This window comes from Megascapheus bottae, chromosome 4 (assembly GCF_031878675.1).
Source record: "Megascapheus bottae isolate mThoBot1 chromosome 4, mThoBot2.hap1, whole genome shotgun sequence".
In the NCBI taxonomy this organism is placed as follows: domain Eukaryota; kingdom Metazoa; phylum Chordata; class Mammalia; order Rodentia; family Geomyidae; genus Megascapheus; species Megascapheus bottae.
In genome coordinates, this window is record NC_143512.1 from 39,378,469 (window position 1) to 39,395,178 (window position 16,710).

Sequence of the window (16,710 nt, forward strand, 5' to 3'; positions counted from 1 at the left end):
TTAATACATTAGAAGATTTTGAAGCCTTTGCAAAGAAAACAAAAAATTTACACAATGTGAAAATATGGGTGCTTTTTCTTTATACTTCAGAGCATTTTCAAAATTGCTGATATATGTACAGATAACTTATTTAAACTAAATGTGAATAAAATAGCTTCTAAATTACTAACTTCAAATATATGTCACCAAATTTAAATTTGTTCAAACACTTTTTATTCAAAAATACAAAATTAAACACATAACCAGAAACCTTACTCATATGTCTACTTTTTAAAATGCTGAGGTTGAGTAACTGAGAAATAACATTGCTGAAACATTTAATTGTGTTAGGCCAGGGCTTTTAAAATAGGAAATCTGTGACTAGCATCTTTATCTCTGGGAAGCTTTTCTTCTGTTCCCAACTATTCTATTCTATTATTCGAAAAAGTGACTCACTAGAGAAATCTGAATGTGGCATCATCTTCCTATTCACTATCCAAAGAACTATAGTTTACCACAACTTTTTCCAACCACATATCAAGAAAAATGTGCCTTCTCTTCCCCAATAACAGAGCAGAAGCAGTTCTATAAAGGCACCAAATCATTTCAGCATGTAAGCCCTTACTTTTCTATTGTCTTTAACAAAATTGCTCAAACTGTTATCTTTCAGAATATAAACATTAAAAAGCACCAAGCATAATAGAAAAAAAAAAAGAGGTCATAAAATGGGCTACACCATAATAATGATTGTGTTAGAGTTAGATGATAGACTGGAAAGGATCTAGTAAACAGACTCATTTCATACAACAGTATCTAAAAAACATGCTATTGATAATCACTGAAACATTTCTTAACAACTGTTTACTTTAATGGTTCTGGGTTTTTTTGACAGTGTGGACCAAACTATGTAAGGTAAGCTTTTCTATAATTTGAAGCATGTCTTAGTCATTTTTGATTATTCTGGTTTACTTTTCGGGCAAGTTGTCCTCCTTTCTGTTTAGCTAGACTAAGATCGCAAGCCTCTCACCTTAACTTGCCCAATAGCTGGATTTATATGTATTCACCACCGATTTGCTTTGGAAATAATGTCTTACTTTTACGTCAGTTAACTTTAAATTATGATCCTCCTGTCACTGACTGCCAACTAGCTGGAATTTTGTTTTTTCTTTTGTTTTGAGACAGAATCTCACTATGTAGGACCACCCTATCTTCAAAATAGTATAAATAGTGCTGGAGAAAGTGTGGAATAGTGCTGACACATCTAATGAGTCTTACATTTTAGCAATAGCTATTAAAATGCTAATTTTCACACAAAGAGCAAATAAACTTTCTATTTTGTTCACTGCTAAACACTCAGGGCATGGAATACCGGGTATTTATTTAGTGGTACATATTCTTAGAAGGCACAAATGAGCTGGGCACGCACCAGTGGCTCACGCCTGTAATCCTAGCTACTCTGGAAACTGAGATCTGAGGATCAAGGTTCAAAAGTCCGGCACAAAAGGACCTGAGACTCTTACCTCCAATTAACCCCTAGAAAACGGGGAAGTGGGGCTTGACTCAAGGGTAGGGCAGTAGCCTTAAGCTGAAGAGCTCAGGAATAACACCCAGGCCAGGGCCAGGGGTAGGGTGGTAGCCTTGAGCTGAAGAGCTAAGGGACAGCGCTCAGGCAAGTTCAAGCCCCATGACCCATCAAAAAGAAAAAAAAGCAAATGACTATTATATATACTAAAGAACATAACCCCTTCTCCACTTATATAAGCTTCAAAAAAACCAAGATTTCAAACTAGAAATATCAGACATCTTGGTAAACTTTGTTTTCCACCAAATTCATATCAATCTTTCATTCAACCTTCAAGCTACCAAGTATTAAACATTCAAAATGGTAGTCATCAAATATCTCAGAGCCCTGGTTTAATTATTGCAAGGCCTTAATTTTCTTTTCAACATCTCTCGGCACCCAGCTATAGCTTTTTATCTTTGTACGACAGATATTTCAACCAGTTTACCCTCATACTATGGAGACTAAAATCTAGTTAGAGAGCATAGTTAATGGGGATTATAAAGTTTTTTTTAGCCAATGTAATCATTTAATTTCTGCCCCAAATGAAAAATAAGAATAAACAGTACATGAGTTATTTTTATTGTTTTTCAGAAGATGCATGTATTGGTACACATGTGGGGATAAAAACTCTGAACACAAATACAGAACTTTCAGAAAATACATATAGAAACTTCCTTATAATGCTTTCCAGGCAGTAACAGTTCTTAAATATTAGTTCAAGACAATAAAATGGGAAACATAATTTTTGTAGACCTTAAAAAAGATTTGAGATAAGGAAAGATACTATAATGAAGTTTAGCTGAATTTGAGTTTTAAAAATTGGAAAAACTCAAATAATACTTACTTTGTAAATAGTGCAAAACCATCAACACAAGACTATAGCTGTTTAAAGTACCACGACTAGCATCATTAATATCATGATGACTTGCCCATTTCTTAATCACCAGCACTAATGGACGAACTCGATTTTCAACTACAAATAAAATTAAATATAGTCAGTAGACATAGAGTTTCTTTGAAAATTTACATAATTTCTTCATACCAAAAAAGAAATGTGTATAGTAACAGTATTCACCACTAATGAACTTCTAAGTGTGACTTACCTCTCTTTTGTCTTAGTTATCTTTTAAAAAAATTAGTAATTGTTTAAATGCATTTGATTGCCAGGTATGTGTGGTTCATGGGTAATTCATAATCTTTGCTACTTACAAGGCTGAAATATGAAAATTACAGTGCAAAGGCATCTAGGACAGGAAAGCCTGTGAGACTTTCTTCTCCAACCAACCACTAAAAAACCCCAAATGGAGCTATGATTCAGGTGGTAGCCCCAACCTTCTGCAACAAAGCTAAAGAACACCCAGGCCATGAGTTCAAGGCCACACAAAAAACAAAATTCTGGCACACACAAAAACAAAAAACAAAACAAAAAAACCTGATTTACCTTTAACTCTGTTAGTAATCAAAGTTATAGCAACAACGTATTTTACAAAAACTAAGATACATTATACATCAACACAACTAAGGAAGTATTATTTACTATAAACAGATAATTTTCTTACTGTGATTCTATCACTCAAACATAAGATCTTAGGCAAGCACTTTATCGTGGAGCAACATTCCTAGCCCTAAAACATCTTTTAAAAAGCAATCAATAGCTCAACCTATCATATCCTGTCACAATGAGAAGCATAAACAGAATGAAAGCAGAGTCCAGTAGGAGCATAAAAGAAGACTCAATCTCAAAAAAAAAGAAAAATAACCAATGCAAATACTGGCAAGAGGTGTGGCTCAATTGGTAGAGGGCCGACGCCACCAAAACACAACAAAAAAAAGCAATCAATGAAGAATAAAACATACAGCAGTGGTACACTAGACATTTTATTGAAAATGAACAATACAACTGTGGGTAGAGATGGAAAGAAAAAACTGGAAGAGAGAGAGGAAAGGGATAACACTGACCAAAAGGAAATGTACTCTTGTTCAGCACTGGTGACTCACATCTGTAATCTTAGAGATCTGAGAGCTGTAATCTGAAATCTGAGGTTTGTGGTTTGAAGCCACCCTGGGAAGGAAAGTCTGAGAGACTATCTCCAAGTAACCACCAAAACCAGAGGTGGAGCTGTGGCCCAAAGTAGAAGAGCCCTAGCCTTGGAGAAAAGCTCATGGAGAGTGCCCAGGCCTGGAGTTCACACCCCTTGACTCACAAGAAAATAAAAAAGAAAAAAAATGTACGATTTGTCTGACCTACGTAACTATTAACATCTTTGAATATCACATTTAAAACAATTTTTAAAAATTTTTTAAAAAAGAAAAAACAGAAGCTGCTGATCATTTAGAAATGAGCCATAAACTTACGGTATGCGTAAGCTCGGAGAAGGAATGTGTTTCTTATTCCAACAATGTTGTTTACATTCAAGTCAAATTCCATACAACTGTTCAAAACAAAAGAATACAAACTTTAGTTCATGCCCAAATGAAATTCCCTATCCTTAGTAAAAAAACAAAAAACAAAAAAAAAACCATGCCAATCCAATCAATGATGTAACAGCATGTGTCCTAAAAATATTAATCTTTTTAAAATGAGACACTAAAGATATAAGAATACATACTAAGTATGATAGTTAATGTGATTTGATGTGCACTAAAAATACAAACTAGGAAGTGGTGCTATGGCTCAAGTGGTAGCACAGTAGCCTTGGACTGAAGTACTCAGGAACAACGCCCAAGCCCAGAGTTCACACCCCTTGACTCACAAAAAAATAAAATAAAAATACAAATTAAGATGATGATGATGATGATGATGATGATGATGATGATGATGATAATGATGATTATTTGTACTGACAAATCTTCAAGAACCCTAAAGGAAATTTTAAAATCCTATAAAGCCTATATACTGGCATTCTGGACAAACTATTCCATTGAGATACATATTCTCAAATAACATGGAATTATATAAGCACATAAACACACACCACATACACACATACATACACACACACACACAATTTTGTGCTGGTCCTGGGGCTTGAATCACAGCCTGGGGGCTATCTCTGAGCTCCCATGTTGACACTCTACCCACTTGAGCCACAGCTCCACTTCCAGCTTTTTGGTGGTTAATGGAAATGAGAATCCCAGTCTTTCCTGCTCAGGCTGGCTTCGAACCAAGACTCTCAGCTCTCAGATTCCTGAGTAGCTGGAACTACAGGCTTGAGCCACAGGAGCCTAGCTTACCATTACATTTTAAAAATAAGAATAAAAACCCATGCAGAAAAATGCATTTTCACAGAAATCAAGATGTTATTTTTGTATACTATATCACTTAAACAACTGAGCTTCATTTGCTATGACCAGTTTTTAAAAAAGTCAGAAAAAGCAACTGAGTCCTAGAAAATAGAAAATCTAATTTTAAACTATTCCAATAAAGCAGGAGGAGAAGGAAAAAAATAAAAATCCAAATAAAATATAAGAGGAAAAATTAAGGAATAAAGGCTCTGTCTGCACATATGTACTTGCAAATAAAAAAACTAATACATGCCACAAGCAACTACTGTTACATAATAGATACATAGCAACACTCTGCCTCAAAAATTATTAATTTGGTCACTGGTCCAGGCTGGCACCTGTAATCCAAGCTACTCAGGAGGCTGAGATCTGAGGTTCAAAGTAAGCCCTGCCAGGAAAGTCCATCGAACTATCACCTCTAATTAACCACCAAAACAAGCCAGTTCAAAAGCCCCAAGACCAGTACCAAAAAAAGAAAGAAATACTTAATTCCTTTCATTACAAAATTGGAAATTCATCATTTCAGCTTTTAATTGCAAGGAACCAAAGAAATTTTCTGTCTTTCCATTATCACTTCATATTACCAAAAGTTGTATTAACATTTCAAGTATTTTGGGAAACTTAAGGTAACAACAGTTACCTTTAGTTAGGCTTGCTTCAATCTTAACACTAAAATCAGATTGCACTTCTTCCATATAAAACAACACCAAAAACCATTACTACAGAATTAAAGTTTATCAAATACCTGGTAATATAGCTTACTGGTAACATATACAGCTTTCTGAGTACAAGCCCTAGGCACCAGAGGGAATAAAATGTTTCCAAAAATATGAATCGAGTATCTAAACATGTCTAGTCCATAGACACAATGTAAGAGAGCTATCCTTACTATGCTGGAAGGCCACTCTGAACAATGAAAAAGCATAAAGATATGAAAAAGTTGGTAGATTGTGAGAAAATACTTGTTCACAGCATGAAAGCCAAAACAAGAAGGTAATATTACTTCATCCAACCCAATTGGTAATAGGAGTGTTAAAATATTCAAAAATTTGTACGATTCTGTAGCAGGTCCTAAACTGACCAACATAATGTACAGGTATCAATATGGGGAATACAATTTCCTTGGTACCACATATATAGAAAATGCCAGAAGTGGTGCTGTGGCTCAAGTCGTAGACCTCTAGCCTTGAGAAAACCCAAGGACAGTAGTCAGGCCCTGAGTTCAAGCCCTAGGACTGGCAAAAAAAATAAATAAAGTTTAATTCTGTGAACATATATTTGCTTGCCCATGTGTTTTTAATATCTGATTTCAATATTACCCTGTAGAACAGTCCTAGAAAAATCTGAAAACCTACTTTACCACAATCAAAAGATATCAATTTTGAAACTAATCAGCAAACAATTTACTATTTACTGGCAGTTTCATGTTTTAAATAGTCTCATTATATAATCCAAGCTGGTCTTGAACTTTCAATCTTTTGGCCATCGTTTCTCATGTACTAGGATACTAACTCTCCCACATTTTTAAGTCTAGATATTATATAGAGTCCTAAATCCAATGTCATTAAGACACTCAGACCCTAGGCTAGGAGAATATATAGAAAAAAATGTATTTTGAAATGGACCAAATATATCTTGCAGCTTTTCTTTTATATATCTATTGCTCCTGGTATAAGAATAGTAAAGATATAATTCTAATTATATATAATTTAAAAATATAATTGACATAGTTATACATAATAACTTCATCTTTCTGAAGAAAAAATTACACTTCTATAAGGCAAACTATCATTTAAAAATCCAAGTACACAGTAGAGACCAAAGTTTCATAATTTAAGTGCGGGAAGTTAAGAGATAAGATCCAGTGAAAACATATCAATCTCAATTCAACTTAAACAACAACCACAAAAAAAGCAAACTTAAATTAGTTGTTTTGGGGAATGAGAAAGGAAGGCATGGGGTTTAAACCATGACAAGAGCTGGTAAGGTGTACATGGAATATTATAACCCTGGAATCTGTCATATTTTAAAATAAAGTGGCTTTTCGTGAAAAAAAAAAAAAATCGAAGTACAGCGCCAGGAGGTTGGTCTGGTGGAGGAGTGCTTGGTCTTCACCTAGCATGCATGAAGACCCGGATTCCATTCCTCAGTAACACATACATAGAAAAAGCCAAAAACAGTGCTGTGGATCAAGTGGTAGAGCTCTAGCCTTTCTAGAGAAAGCCCAGGGACAGTGCTCAGGCATTGAGTTCAAGCCCTGGGACTGGAAAAAAAAAAATTCAATCAAAGTACAAATATGTACATTTTTAAAATTGGATTAATTCAAGCACTCATTTATCAAATAGATTAAGTCAACTTGAGCATCAGGAAAGCAGTTCAGACTATTTAAAAAAAATTATTCCAGGGCCAGGAGTTTGGCCTTGTGGTAGTGTACTTGCCTAGCATGCATGAAGACCTGGGTTTGATTCCTCAGTACGACATATATAGAAGAAAAACAAACGAACAAACTGGAAGTGGTGCTGTGGCTCAAGTAGTAGAGCTCTGGCCTTGAGGAAAGTTCAAGGGCAGTGCTTAGGCCCTGAGCTCAAGCCCAGAACTGGCAAAGAAAAAAAAATTTATTCTAAAGACTAAGTAATTTCTACAGCCTAAGCTTTTGTGGTACAACATACATTTCTATCCATATTAGATGAATAACTAAAAATGATCTATAACAACTGAAAAAAAAGTTACTTACCTGACTTTATCCCTGAATTTCACAATTGGCACTTTTGCTCTTATCAGCTGAGGTCTCTCAATATAGCCACCTGAATGATAAGAGATACTGTATCTACCAATGTTTCTCAAATTCACAATGTTCTAATCAACATTTAAAATACCATTTCCATAAGCTAAAATAACCTAATAAAATATTGTCTTTGAGAAATACAGTACAGAAATAAAAGACATTATCAAATCTGTATAAGAGCGAAGAATCTAATGTTATTTATTTTAAGAAATGTCACCTAATTTCAAATAGTACCTACAAGGGTAAAAAAAAGCTAACAGCAGGAGGTAAATTCAAGTACAGCACACACTAACAAGTTACAGACATATAAATGACAGTTACAAAGTTTACATGTAGAAATGCTTTTAGTATGGTAAGGCAACAACATATCAATCATGGCCTCAACAAGAGAGAAAATATATATTATTTTTTTCCCCAAAAAACAGTTTGTGGGGACCAGAGCATGGTCTAGTGGTAGAGTACTTGCCTATTGCCTAGCATGCACAAAGCCCTGGGCTCAATTCTTCTGTACCACATACATAAAAAAGACAAGAAATGACGTATGGCTCAAGTGGTAGAGTGCTAGCCTTGAGAAAGCCCAAGGACAGTGTTCAGGTCCCAAGTTCAAGCACCGGGACTGGCCAAAAAAAAAAGGGAAGCTTAAAATAGTTATGAGATAATTTATATATAGATTAAAGCATGTTTCAAGTCAACTCAGTAAAGAAAAAAAAGCAGCCGGAAGTGGTGCTACATTCTTTGATCCCAACTACTTAGGAAGCAGGGATGGGAAGGGGAAGGATCAAAGTTCACGGCAGCCTTTGCAAGAACCCAATTCAAATAATAAACTGGATACAGTGGTATGTGCCTGTACATTCGTGCTACACAGGAGGTGTGGGTAAAAGGACTATGGAAAGAGATCTTATCCAAAAACATTATTAAAAGCCCAAAGGGGCAGGGCGCTGGTGGCTCACGCCTGTAATCCTAGCTACTCAGGAGGCTGAGATCTGAGTATCACAGTTAAAAGCCAGCCCAGGCACAAATTCATGAGATTCTTAGTTCCATTTAACCACCAGAAAACTGGAAGTGGCGCTGTGGCTCAAAATGGTAGAGCACTAGCCTTGAGCTGAAGAGCTCAGGGACAGCACACAGGCCCAGTTTTCAAGCCTCATAACTACCACCACCAACAAAAAGCCCAAAGGATTGGGTACCCGTATTAAGTGGTAGAACACATGAGTGGATACCTAGTAAACACAAAATCCCAGTTCAAATCTTAGCACCATAGAAAAGCTAACTTATTTTTTAATGATTTTATATTACAATAAAGTGGTCCAAGTTAACTTTACTTTCTGTGGGAGTAATACCTTCAGGTTTGGTGTTCATAACTTTTAATATCTAAAATATCTTGCTAAGAAGAAAATCTACAAGATATTTATCATTTAGCTATGCACACACCATGCATTACAGCTATTTATTCATACTTTAATTTCCCTAATGAGCTATGTAACTTTTTGAGAAAAAGAACTGGTTTACCTATCTTTAAATCCTTTAATACATAACGTGGGATAGTTTGCAAGTAAACTCAATAAAACTTTCTTAGATAAATGTTCCCACATTTTAATCAAAAGTCAAAAGGAAGCAGGTAGTAATGGCTCACATCTATAATCCTACTCAGGAAGCTGAGATCTGGGTATGGAAGCTTGAAGCCAGCTGAGGCAGACAAATAGAAAGACTCCATTTGGTTAACCTGTAAAAAGCTGGTTATGAGAAGAAACTCCAGATGAAAAAGTTAAGCAAGAACTTGAAACCCTGTGTTCAAGTTTCAGTACAGTACCAAAAGCAAGCAAACAACAGTTCATGGCAGTAATCCCAGCACTCTGAGGAAGCTGAAGCAACAAAGGGATCTCAAGGCCAGCCTGGGCTGGAGTACAACTTCTAGGTCAGTATAGGTTATTGTCACAGGCATCTATGTTTTAGAAAAAATTAATTAGCTAATTAATTAAATGAAAGGAATTTAACTGGAAGAAAAAAAATCCACATTTTATCTTGACCAGAAAAATGAAGTAAAATACATTATTTTAAGGTAAATACTTATGTCAAATGAAATAAAAATTTGACTTACAAAGTCTTGTACAGAAGTGCTTATGGACTAAGGTAAGTATATGACGTGCTTCAGTCTTCTGATTTACCTGAAGGAATAAAAAACAACAAAGAACACTGGAAAGTAAAAAAGTATGCACTCTCATTTTTCTTAGGTTACTATTTCATCTTCTGAATGTAACTCAACTAGAAAAACACAGGAGGCACCTTGTTTTCTTTTTAGCTATTTTTCAAAATATACACATTATAGAAAGCCAAACAGTGCTTTCACATCTACCCTTCTAAATTCATCTTTGCTTTTAAACTTATAGCATGATTTTTAAACAACTTCTGATGAATTCTGACGAATTCTTTGAGTTATAGCTCCAATTCTGAAAAAAACTAAGTTGATCATTTTTTCCCTGAGAAGATGCTTGATTTTGGAATTTGAATAACTGATTAATGTCTCTACATTTTACCTGGATAAAAAACTGAGAGTTTTATCTTGTGGGTAACATAGACAAAGATAACTTCTGAAAAATGGAAGGAAAAAAAACAGCCATGCCATTTTCTCCTTCAGTATAATGTACAAAAATGTATCTTGGAGGGTAAACAAACCCAGCATTGGTACTTACAAGATATGAACTGGAAATGAACTATACAAAACTTGTGGGCAAAGACAGGGAGGAAAAAATTGGAAGACAGCAAAGGAGTCACACTGCCCAAAAAGAAATGTTCTATTTGTCTGACTTATGTTAACTGTAACCTCTTTGTACATCACCTTTATAATAATAAAAACTAATAAATTTTTGGGGGGTTTGGTGGTGTGAACTCTGGGCACGGGCACTGTCCCTGAGCTCTTCAGCTCAAGGTTACAGCCCTACCCCTGGAGCCACAGCACCACTTCCAGTTTTCTGGTGGTTAATTGGAGGTAAGAGTCTCACGGACTTTAGTACCCAGGCTGGCTTTGAACTGCAAGCCTCAGATCTCAGCCTTCTGAGTAGCTAGGATTACAGGCATGAGCTGTAGCTACAAGTAACATTTTTTAAATCTCCAATACATCTTACTTAGCTGTTTTAACTCAACATGTTTCTTCCTCGTCTAGATTCTGAACTGACAAAGGATAGATTCTTATCTATGATGCCTCCATTTGGGTGTTAACTATAAAAACATGACTCAGACATGTTATTAAGACTAGAGGATTAGTATGTTCCTGAGTACACTCTAATAATATAATTACCTAAGGACGTTCTACTTAAAACTCTTGCAAAGGCCAAGCATTAGTTGCTCATGCTTCTAATTCTAGCTCTTGAGAATCATGGTTCAAAGTCAGCCCAGGCAGGAAAATCTATGAGACTCCAATTAATCACCAAAAAAGATGGAAGCTGAGTTATGGTGCACGTGGTAGAGTACTACCTTGAGCAAAAGGTCTAAAGCAGAGCATTCTGGCCCAGGGTTGGAGTTTTGGTACCAGCACAAAAATAAGAACAGAAATTTAAAAAATTTTTAAGTATCACTGTGAATTCAAATGAAAACAAAATATATTAAGGTAATACTAACACAGGCTCTTCTTTGATGCATCCAAAGCAATGACATTTCTAAATAAAGATAGAGCACATTAATAACACATAGTAAAGCTATCTCACTTTAACAATTAGAATGCTAGGGGTGGGAGTTTAGCCTAGTAGTAGAATGTTTGCCTAGCATACATGAAGTCCCATGTTCAATTCCTTGGTACAACATACACAGGAATGGCCAGAAGTGGTGCTGTGAAGTGATAGAGCTCTAGCCTTGAGAAAGCCCAAGGACAGTGCTCAAGCCCTGAGTCAAGCCCCAGGACTGGCCCAAAAAAAAAAAAAAAAAAAAAAAAAAAAAATTAGAATGTTAAAACTTATGTGCAACAAGCACAAGTTTTAAAGGAAAAAAACATATAACCCAGGGCTGGGAGTTTGGCCTAGTAGTAGAGTACTTGCCTACCATGCACAAAGACCCAGGTTCGATTCCTCAGTACCACATACATAGAAAAAAGCTGCAAGTACTACTGTGGTTCAAGTGGTAGAGCTCTAGTCTTGAGAAAAGTCCAAGGACAGTGCTCAGGTCTGAGTTTAAGCCCCGTGACTGGTAAAATAAACAAATAAATAAATAAATAAATAAAATAAAAAAAATATAACCCCTGATTTTTCTGAAATCATGATAAACAAGAAAGCACCAAAAAAATAAAATAATTTTCTAAATGACTTAGTTGCAAAAGTTCTTAACCAATGCAACAGAAAAACGCACTAAAAATAAATGTTCCAATACTTACAGGTTCTTCTTTAACCACTAGGCATAAATCACCATCACTGCTCCGGGCACCAAATCCATTTAAAGAGGACCCAACCAAAAAGAGTCTGCATTCTAGAGAAACAGAAAATTATAAGATTATTTAAAATTTAAAACAGAAATACTCAGACATAAAGAATATGTGAAACATGCCAACATACGTGGAAATAAGAGTTGAATTTCTCTCTGCAGCTGTGCTCGACAAAGTTCTTTCTTCTTTAAGTCACTTACTTGCTGCTGACATGTTTCAAATAACTCCAATATCTGCTGACTCAACTTGAATTCAAAACACACACACACAAAAAAGCAAGTTTTGTTCAAAATAATTACCAAGCGAACTATACACAAATCTTACAAAGTATACTATCACTGAAAGTGATCATAAAATATACTAACATGACATAATATATAAAAGTATAATTTAAAATTATGGATCAAAAAACTATAACCTCCATCATGGTCTTTTCTTTTTTTTTATTTTTTGCTAGTCCTGGTGCTTGAGCTCAGGGCCTGAGCATGTCCTGGCTTTTTCCTCAAGGCTAGTGCTCGACCACTTGAGCCATAGCACCACTTCTGGCTTTTCTTTGTATGTGGTACAGAGAAATCAAATGCAGGTCTTTGTGCATGCTAGACAAGCACTTTGCCACTTGGCTAATGCCCAGCCTCATCACTGTCTATTTTTAGAAGTGAAAATCATTTTGCTTTGTTTTTGCTTTTGCTTTTTTTTTTCCTTTTTGCCAGTCCTTGGCCGTGAACTCAGGGAGTGGGCATTACCCTTGAGCTTTCTCAAGGCTAGAGCTCTACTACCACTTGAGCCACTGCACCATTTCTGGCTTTTTTCTACGTAAGTGGTACTGAGGAATCGAACCCAGGTCTTTGTGCATGCTAGGCAAGCACTCTACCACTAGGTAAACTCCTGGCCCTCATCACTGTCTATTTTTAGAAGTGAAAATCGTTTTGTTTTTTTTTTCTTTTTTTTTTCTATTTTTTAAGGGGTCACAAAAATAAGAACATGCAAAAGAAACCATATGTGAGTAGCATATCCTAAATGTTTACTACTTCACTTTTATAGTCATATTGGTGAAACAGACTTTAGTAAATTCACAGATCCTACGCTCACAAAAAACATCCTGCTCTTCATTCCAGTAACACTATCCTCATAAATGGCTCTTGGGCCACACAAGAGATCAAGATTCCCTTCACTCTACCCTTCCCTCTCACCGTCAGCACCTCAATGGTATGATTTCCCTCCCTGTATAGTTAATTTCCTTCTAAAATGCACCCTTTTAGCCATTCTTTTATGCCTTAGCAATATAGTCTCCTTGATATTTTCTGCAAAAGTCTAATTTTAGGTTAGAAAAATCACCTTCTTTGCTCTTATATCAAAATTGAGGAGCCAGATGTTATACTCCTTGCCTTCCTAACAAAGAGTACAAATTAACAGTTCTGAAAGATAATTTCTATCTTTACCTCTCCTACCTTCTTTCCATGCTCAAAGCTAATATGTCTATGAATACTTTTGACTGTAAGCTTTCTGGTGAGCTCAGTATTTGTGTTCATGTATACCTCACCCATTTTTTTCAGTATCCATCTCTAAGCCTTTCTCCATAGTACATGAGAAAAGTATTACCCCATCATCCACAGTGTTTTCTTTTGCCATATTTAGACTAAGGATGGTGGGGGTAAAAATGAGGGAGGAATAACACTGTTCAAAAAGAAATGTACTCATGGCCTTACATATGTAACTATAACTCCTCTCTCTGTACCTCATCTTTACAACAATAAACATTTTAAAAATAAATAAAATAAAAGGGCTGAGGCACTAGAAAACTTGGCTATAAACAAGAGACGTGATTGTTTAATATTCCTAATACCTACACCATAAGGAAAAGAAGAAGCAACTAGAATGAAAACAGATAAAAAGAAAATATGGACAATAAATAACATTGACTGGGTATCTTTTATAAAGCCTATACATAACCAGTTAAGGCTAATACCAATACCAATATCAATACAATAAAAGAACTACATAACAGAAATAGGAAGGATAATGGATAAAGAAATCTGAACAGTCCTAGACCTGACACTAAATGCCACTTGAGGGGTGCCACTTGGCATGGAATAGCATCCAGTTTCAGAAGGGACCTTAATAAGCAATAATTTATAGTACAGTACAAGGGTATCACTTCCAGGACAAAGCAACCTTTCAAGTAGAAACTGTCACAAGAAATCTAAAATACTCGCAAATATTATAGGCAAAGAAAAGATCTAGAATGACTCTAACCTCTGAGGAATATGTGGCAATGTCTGGAAATATTTATTATTGTAACAATATGCTGTCGCTGACATCAAGAGGTCAAGGATACTATCAGTAGTATCCCTATATTCATAGGATAACCTCAGGAAAGATTGTTTCATCCCCCCCCAAAATCAATAGAGAAGAGAATGAATAATCCTAATCTACATAAAAGCAGGAAGAAGAGAAAATACTACATAGAGAGATAATATATAGAACTCAAGAGTCAAAGAACCAGATTTAGAAAGCTAGCCAGCCCAACATACCCCCATCTAAAAGATGGTACATGAAAATCTATCCCACATAACATATTAAACCAGAGGAAGAGAAATGGAATCATGGAAAGAGAAACAAGAATGGGAGAATATAAGAAAAAAATGGAGAAGTAATGCCTGAGAAAGACTGTATAATCAAGTCCCACTGAAAGTTTTTATAAGAAAATGAGAGGCCAGTGCAGTGTGGCTCACGCCTATAATCCTAGCTACTCAGGAGGCAGAGATCTGAGGATCAAGGTTCAAAGCCAGTCTGGACACAAAAGGACCTGAGACTCTTATCTCCAATTAACCTCTAGAAAAGAGAAGTGGGGCCTGGCTCAAAGGTAGGATGGTAGCCTTGAGCTGAAGAGCTCAGGGACAGCACCCAGGCCAAGTTCAAGCCCCATGAGCCACCAAAAAAAAAAAAAAAAAAAAAAAAAAAAGAAACAAAGAAAATGAGAAATGACTAGAGCAACCCTGTTACAGATAAGTTAGCATAAATTCAATTCTCTAGTTTCACAAAACACAAAAATATGAATCCTCAAAGTAGTTTAAATATTTTTTGGAAATTCCAGATGTTTACCAATCTTAAGTGGGCCTTCTGTACTGTTTCAAGCTTCCACAACTCTGTTCTCTAGCTAATCTTGAGTTCTTAAATTCAGCAAATAGAATTTCTACCTTCTCTACTATATCCAAACTTCTGATATTCTACTTCATCCTTTTCTACTCATAAGGATGATCTTACATAGTAATTCAGAGAGAACACAGGAAGAATCCACAGGTGCACCATTAACTTCTTCCAGGCGTATCTACAAACCTCTTTGTAAAGGCACCCATCCTCTTTCCTATCCTCCAAAGCGCTTTTTCTCAGAAGGCCACTCTGCCTACAGACAAGAGACCCTGTCTCCTTGTTCACCTTTCAGAAATTTTCATTTAGGATTTCTCTTTTCTTTCCAAATTCCTCCCTCTGTATTGAATCTTTACCATTAATATTTATAAGTGGCTGAAGTTTCTCCCCTTTTAAAATTTCAAAAAAGCCTTGCCCTAACATTCCACTCTTAGCTCCTTCTCTTCAAAAGCCAAATTGTCCAAAAAAGTTATGTATACCCCTTAAGTTTCTATTTTCCCAGTTTACTTTCTTCAAACTATTTCAGTCAATCTTGGACACAAGCTCTCTTCTTGGACAACTGTTATCTATGTTTTGGTTTCACTTATCAGTGAAATGTCAGAAGGCATAGAATGATAGATGCCAGGCACTTTAATTATCAGTAGCTTCTCTATCTTTAATCCATAAATTCTCAACTCAAGGAAATTCTGTCTTCAATATGACAAATAAAAATGACTGCAAACACTTTTAGTTGTCATAATTATCACAACTAAGGACTGGTGGCACCTAATTAATGAATAGAGGTCAAGAACACTCTCAATATCCTAGAATGCAAAGGACAACCTCATATACCAAGGAAAACAGACCTAAACCATCAGTATTACAGAGGCTCAAACACTGTAATCTGATCCCATGAATAATTCCCCAAATATAGCTTAAACCTATCCACTTCTCTTCATCTTAAAAACAGTACTTCCTAATTCAAGGCATTGATATAGGGATTAGGCAGTAAATTAGGAAACCTTATAGCTGAGAACAGAAGCTTACATACTAAGGAATCACATGTGACATTAACAGAACAACTTATATAGCTTGCTTACCTATAAGCCCTGAAACTCTCAGAAAACAGTGCTGATCTTCCACCTGACTTGGAGGAAAAACTGATGACAAAAGTTCATAACATATTAGTTCAAGTTTCTAGGACTGACCATGTCTATAGAACCCGGATCCAATAACTCAAATCTATGAGAGCACTATTAACATTCACCTGCTCAACTTGATCTGCTTTCCATACTGCAGTCAAATTAATCTTAACTTTCTTGCTTAATAACTTATAAAAAAAAACTGAATAGTTTGCTTTAGACTGAAAACAAAGGGAGACTTGTATGATTCTCCCTTTCTACAACTTTTCCTGACACATCTTCACCCACTTTCCATCTAATTATTTACCTAAACTATGTCTCACCTTGGTCTGTTTTCTGTTCTCATACTCCATGATTCTGTCTGGTTAGGTCCCTCAAATAGGCTATTTCCTTTTTATTCTCCCCACTCTCACCACTCTTT

General features: G+C 35.7%; 1 protein-coding gene across 3 annotated transcripts in view; it reads right to left on the minus strand.

The window, feature by feature from the left end:
• Positions 1-16,710, minus strand: part of Tent2 (terminal nucleotidyltransferase 2) — a 50,511-nt gene that overhangs the window by 14,399 nt on the left and 19,402 nt on the right. For 2 of the 3 annotated variants that reach the window (XM_090331710.1, XM_090331709.1), the window contains exons 6-11: positions 12,152-12,266; positions 11,974-12,065; positions 9,712-9,778; positions 7,563-7,632; positions 3,899-3,975; positions 2,388-2,516 (exon numbers count right to left, since the gene is read on the minus strand). In XM_090331710.1, coding sequence (XP_090187836.1) covers positions 2,388-2,516; positions 3,899-3,975; positions 7,563-7,632; positions 9,712-9,778; positions 11,974-12,065; positions 12,152-12,266 — 550 coding nt within the window. Of the gene's footprint in view, positions 1-2,387; positions 2,517-3,898; positions 3,976-7,562; positions 7,633-9,711; positions 9,779-11,228; positions 11,267-11,973; positions 12,066-12,151; positions 12,267-16,710 lie in introns of those variants that run through there. The other variant, XM_090331711.1, reaches the window with a different exon arrangement.